At 53.5% G+C, this 6,000-nt stretch overlaps 1 protein-coding gene across 2 annotated transcripts in view; it reads right to left on the reverse strand.

Annotated features, from left to right (window-relative positions):
* Window positions 1-5,389, reverse strand: part of rabep1 (rabaptin, RAB GTPase binding effector protein 1) — a 133,835-nt gene extending 128,446 nt beyond the window's left edge. For both annotated transcript variants that reach the window (XM_078548736.1, XM_078548735.1), the window contains exon 1: window positions 5,236-5,389. In XM_078548736.1, the coding sequence (XP_078404862.1) occupies window positions 5,236-5,272 (37 nt within the window). In that variant the 5' untranslated portion in view covers window positions 5,273-5,389. The remainder of the gene's footprint in view (window positions 1-5,235) is intronic.
* Window positions 5,390-6,000: the final 611 nt, after the last annotated feature.

Raw genomic sequence — 6,000 nt, forward strand, 5'->3', positions numbered from 1 at the left:
CAAGAGCCCGAGTCAGTGTGGCCAAATGTTTTAACAGGGTGTATTCTGGGTGATGTGGTCCGCCCTTGCCATGCTCTCGCCTTCCAGCGAAGATGCTGGCCCACTAAAGGGCTACAGAAGCTGCCCTCACATTAAGATGGTGGAGCAGGGAAGTCACGAGGTATGGTGGCTGGCTGGCGGGCGGGCGGGGGGTAATCTGATGGGAGAACAAGATACTAGATAGTAACTAGATATTTTCTGCTAGCAGAAATTATAATTGGTAACAAAAATTGATTTTATCAATTATCTTTGAATTCATGCCACATTTTGAATAATTGATCTAGTTTTTTATGAAACTAAATGTATAACAGGAAGAATTGAGATCCTCAATTTAAACTAAAATAGAAAGGCAACCATTCATACTCTATCAGGCTTTGATATTCATTGTACATGTACTCAGCATTGGAGTCAGAGTGTACAACTAACTACCCCTGGTATTTGCCAAGCAATTTGCTATTAGTGGTAATTTAAATTAATTTAATGCTTGCTAGCATCACTTTTGACTACATGCCACTTTTATTTACTCCATCTAAAACTCCAGGCTTTGAGAACAAGTAATTACTCTTGATACAGAAGCAATCAATGCAGGAAAACTCAGTGGGTCAGGCAACATCACTGGAGAAGACAAAAGTTGACAAACTGGGCGTTTCCTCAAGCGTTCCCCATTCTGAGGAAGGGTCTATACCTAAAAGGTTGACAGATTTCTGCGCAGATGTTGTCTGGCTTGCTGATAATGTTAAATGTTGAGAGAGAGTTGGCAAGAAATATTAATTTTGATGACATATTGTTTTGTTTGCTGCCATGACAGCTAGAAAAGGCATCTTATTTTCGATACACTTGATAAACTTATTTCAAAGCTTAATTTTTATCCTGGTGTCACTTTTTTATTCTCAAATATTGAAAGCTAAATTTTGTTTAAAATAAAATATCCACAGTTTCAATTTGTCTCTTTATATTTTATGAATTTTCAATCCAATTAGTTTCTTAGATACACTTATTACACGTGTTACAGCACATTCACTTATCATAAAAATGGAGCCACACTAGCATGGTATCAGTAATAGATGGATAAAAATTGCAAATATTTGAAATACATGGAGGCTATGATAGAGCATGACGAGCTTAAATTATAGAAAATTGATTGGTGAATCCAAAAGGGAGAAAAAATAACATGCATGATTGGGGGGTTGGGGGGGGCGGGGGTTAAAGGGAGTGTGCGGATAGGGAGCACAGAAACAGAAGAAGCACCAGAGCCCATGATTTCTCTCCCTGGCCAAGAATGAGGTAGTCACTATCATTGGTGGGAGTGTGGGTATGAGAAGGGGCAGTGTGTCTCAACATAAGCAGTCTTTAAGGTTGTTTCATATCAGCTACATTTTTATTCTCGCTCCCTGTTAGATTGCAAGATAATCCCATCAAGGTGCTCCCAAACAAAACAGATTTTATGAGTATTCATTGCTTTAAATAATTTGTCACCTTCTATGCTAAAAAGTAAAAAACTGGGAGGAAAACTTTCAAAAGCCAAAATTGTAATTACAATTGACAAAATCACATGGGCTGTTGAACACGGTATCATCTCAAGCAATGAAAATTAGCCACAGTGAACTACCAGCTCCTGATTGTAATTTATATCTCTCCAGCCGCATACAAACATAGAAACAAGATGCCCAGCCCAACCACTGTTATCACCTCATCCAACAACAATTTATATTTATATAGCACCTTTAAGATAATGGAGCGTCCTAAGGCACTTCACAAGACCATTATAAAACAAAGTATGACACTGAGCTACATGAGGTATTAGGTCAGAATATCAAAAGCTTGGCCAATGAGGTAGGTTTAAAGGGTATCTTGAAGGAAGGAAGCAAGGTAGGAAGGCGGAGAGGTTTAGGGAGAGAATTCCAGAATTTAGGGCCTAGGCAGCTGAAGGCATGGTCACCAAAGGAGGAGTGATTAAAACCAGGTATGCTCAAGAGGCCAGAATTAGATGAGCTCAGATCTCGGAGGGTTGTGGGGTTGGAGGAGGTTACAGGGATAGGGAGGGGGTGAAGTATGGGGGAAATTTGAAAATAAGGATGAGAATTTTAAAACCTACATGTTGCTTGACGGGAGCTAAATGTAGGTCAGCAATCACAGGAGTGAGAGGTAAATGGGGCTTGGTGCAAGTTAGGTCCTGGGCAGAAGAGTTTTGGATGATCTCAAGTTTACAGAGAGTAGAACGTGGGAGACCAGCCAGGAATGGTTTGGATAGTCAGTAGATTTCAGTAGATGAGCTGAGACAGGGACAAACTCAGGCGATTTAAGGGATTGGAAATAAGCATTGAGTGAGCGCTTGAATGTGTGGTCAGAGCTGAGCCTGGGTCAATATGACACCAAGTTTAGTCTCAGACAGTTGCCAGGGAGAGGAATGGAGTCGGTAGCTAGGGAACAGAGTTTGGAGCGGGGATCGAAAACAATGGCTTCAGTCTTCACACATTGGAGGAAATTTCTGCTCATCGAGTACTAGATGTCAGATAAGCAGTGTAGTAAAGGAATCGAGAGAGGTCGTGGTGAGGTACAGTTGGGTGTTGTCAGTGTACATATGGAAACTATCCGCCACAGGAGCAGGAGTCCCAATCCATGCGCTCACAGTTACCTTGTCTCTCTATTTTCCATTTCTATGGTCTATGTTAAATGTTTTATATGGCCCCTGCTTTAATCAGTAACCCAACCATTTCACAAATGTCATGCGTCAACGTTCAGACTAAAATGGACTACAGTCCGTTTCTATTCATTGAAAATATACAGCAGGAGCTCTGGGTTCCTAAGAACATAACACAAAGGGAGGGCAACAATTTGGAGTGCCGGTGCTGCATGCCTCAATGTTTATATCCTCAATTCACAAGACATTGTTTTAAAAATATCGGGATAATCCACCACTTTAAATGAAGCAATATAAACAAAACAACACAGGTATTCCCTGTTTGAAAAAATTCAAATTAGCAGATTATCTACAGGCACTTGCTCCAAATTAAGAGTAGACTGTAAAGCAAGACTGTGCAAAATAACGAGTCACAAAGCCTTAAATGGGTTAACAGAATCCTGTGGAGTAGCATTTTATTTTGTGCTATGGAATACATAATGTAACAATATCCACATAACACCCAGCCACTTGGCTCCCTAGTAGATTAGAATCACATGTGAACAGCAGTCAGTTTTTATTATGTAAATACCAGTTTATGCAATCGGTACTGGGCCACCATCAATCATTCTTCCCCCCAATTTACTTTACATTTCACTTATCGCTGACCTAAAGGATGCACAAGGACCGGGGTGATGAGAGAGCAATGGGCTTTAAATCTCAACTCCAGAGAAAAAAAAGTGAACTCACTCCCCGGCTTGTTTACAACACAACATGAAACCAGTGCAGCCAAACATGTTGGCAGGGCCACATTGCAGAAGGTCTGTTGCCAAATTATCTGGAGAGGGAGGAGGCTAACAAATTGTGCACTTTTGGGCATGGCTTTGCTGTTTAATAATGGCCAGGGTCAGCACAGTGCAGGATGCAGAAAAAAATAGACGCATAACAAAGAGTTAAGAGAAACCAATCTATGTGGGCACAGCAGGGGGCGAGGGCGGGCAAGGGGCAAGGGCGGGCAAGGGGCGAGGGCGGGCAAGGGGCGAGGGCGGGCAAGGGGCGAGGGCGGGCAAGGGGCGAGGGCGGGCAAGGGGCGAGGGCGGGCAAGGGGCGAGGGCGGGCAAGGGGCGAGGGTGGGCAAGGGGCGAGGGTGGGCAAGGGGCGAGGGTGGGCAAGGGGCGAGGGCAGGCACAGCAGCAGGGATTGGGGATGGGGTGGGTGGGTTGGGGATGGGGTGGTTGGGTGGGATGGGGATGGGGGGGGCGGTGGGGGATGGGGGGGCGGTGGGGGATGGGGGGGGCGGTGGGGGATGGGGGGGGCGGTGGGGGGTGGGTGGGGCGGTGGGGGTGGGTGGGGCGGTGGGGGTGGGTGGGGCGGTGGGGGTGGGTGGGGCGGTGGGGGTGGGTGGGGCGGTTGGGGATAGGGGGCGGTTGGGGATAGGGGGCGGTTGGGGATAGGGGGCGGTTGGGGATAGGGGGCGGTTGGGGATAGGGGGCGGTTGGGGATAGGGGGCGGTTGGGGATAGGGGGCGGTTGGGGATAGGGGGCGGTTGGGGATAGGGGCGGTTGGGGATAGGGGGGTGGGGCGGTTGCAGATGGGGGGATGGGGCGGTTGCAGATGGGGGGATGGGGCGGTTGCGGATGGGGATGGGGCGGTTGTGGTGGGGGCGGTTGTGGGGGTGGTTGTGGGTGGGGTGGTTGTGGGTGGGGCAGTTGCGGGTGGGTGGGTGGGGCGGTTGCGGATGGGGTGGGGTGGGGTGGGTGGGTGGGGGGGGGGGTGGGGCGGTTCGGGCCGGGGTGGGTATGGTTTGGACAGCAGTTTGGGATGGTTGGGGGGGGAGATGGTGGGGCCCGGCGTGGGTGGGGGGCGGGGGCCGGCGTGGGTGGGGGGCGGGGGTGGGGGGGCCGGCGTGGGTGGGGGGGGGGGGGCCAGCGTGGGTGGGGGGGGGGGCAGCGTGGGTGGGGTGGGGGGGGGGGGGCAGCGTGGTTGGGGTGGGGGGGGGCCAGCGTGGGTGGGGTGGGGGGGGGGGCAGCGTGAGTGGGGTGGGGGGGGGGGGGGCAGCGTGAGTGGGGTGGGGGGGGGGCCAGCGTGGGTGGGGTGGGGGGGGGGGGGCCAGCGTGGGTGGGGTGGGGGGGGGGGGGCCAGCGTGGGTGGGGTGGGGGGGGGGGGGCCAGCGTGGGTGGGGGGGGGGGCCAGCGTGGGTGGGGTGGGGGGGGGGGGCCAGCGTGGGTGGGGGGGGGGCAGCGTGGGTGGGGTGGGGGGGGGCCAGCGTGGGTGGGGTTGGGGGGGGGGGGCCAGCGTGGGTGGGGTGGGGGGGGGCAGTTGTGGGGGGTGGGATTGGTTTGGGTGTGGGGGGAGGTTGGTGTTGGTGTGGGGGGTGGGGCTGGGGGGGGTTGTGGACACGGTGCAAGTGCTAACTGACTGTGTGGAATGGGATTGGTGGATATTGGGCTCTAGACAGTGTCTTGTGCCCCACGCTCTCGCCCCCTCTCCCAAGGCTAATCCCAGGGCCGGAGCTGCGAGCGGGGCCTCGGACTCGCGTGGTTTCAGCGCCCAGTGTCATCTTGATCTTTACTCACCTTCCAGGTCCTGAGGGGCTGTCGGAGACTCGGCCATGGTGTGGAGGGAGGTGGGGGACAGGCGGCTCCGCTGTCAGGGGGCGACGGGAACTCCGTCCCGAATCCCGGAGCCGGCCCGGCGGTAGCCGGAGGCCATCTTGATAAAGTAGAGTGCGCAGGCGCGGGGACCGGGCCCGTCAGGGCGAGGGGAAGAGCATTTGGCAATGAGTGGGGGATATGGGGGGGGATATGGGGGGGATATGAGGGAGGGAGGGAGGGAGGGAGGGGGGGGGATATGAGGGAGGGAGGGAGGGAGGGGGGGGGATATGAGGGAGGGAGGGAGGGAGGGGGGGGATATGAGGGAGGGAGGGAGGGAGGGGGGGGGATATGAGGGAGGGAGGGAGGGAGGGGGGGGGATATGAGGGAGGGAAGGGGGGGGATATGAGGGAGGGAAGGGGGGGGATATGAGGGAGGGAAGGGGGGGGGATATGAGGGAGGGAAGGGGGGGGATATGAGGGAGGGAAGGGGGGGGATATGAGGGAGGGAAGGGGGGGGATATGAGGGAGGAAGGGGGGGGGATATGAGGGAGGGAAGGGGGGGGATATGAGGGAGGGAAGGGGGGGGATATGAGGGAGGGAAGGGGGGGGGATATGAGGGAGGGAGGGAAGGGGGGGGATATGAGGGAGGGAGGGAAGGGGGGGGATATGAGGGAGGGAGGGAAGGGGGGGGATATGAGGGAGGGAGGGAAGGGGGGGATATGAGGGAGGGAGGGGGGGGATATGAGGG

This window comes from Cetorhinus maximus, chromosome 9 (genome assembly GCF_964194155.1).
Source record: "Cetorhinus maximus chromosome 9, sCetMax3.hap1.1, whole genome shotgun sequence".
In the NCBI taxonomy this organism is placed as follows: domain Eukaryota; kingdom Metazoa; phylum Chordata; class Chondrichthyes; order Lamniformes; family Cetorhinidae; genus Cetorhinus; species Cetorhinus maximus.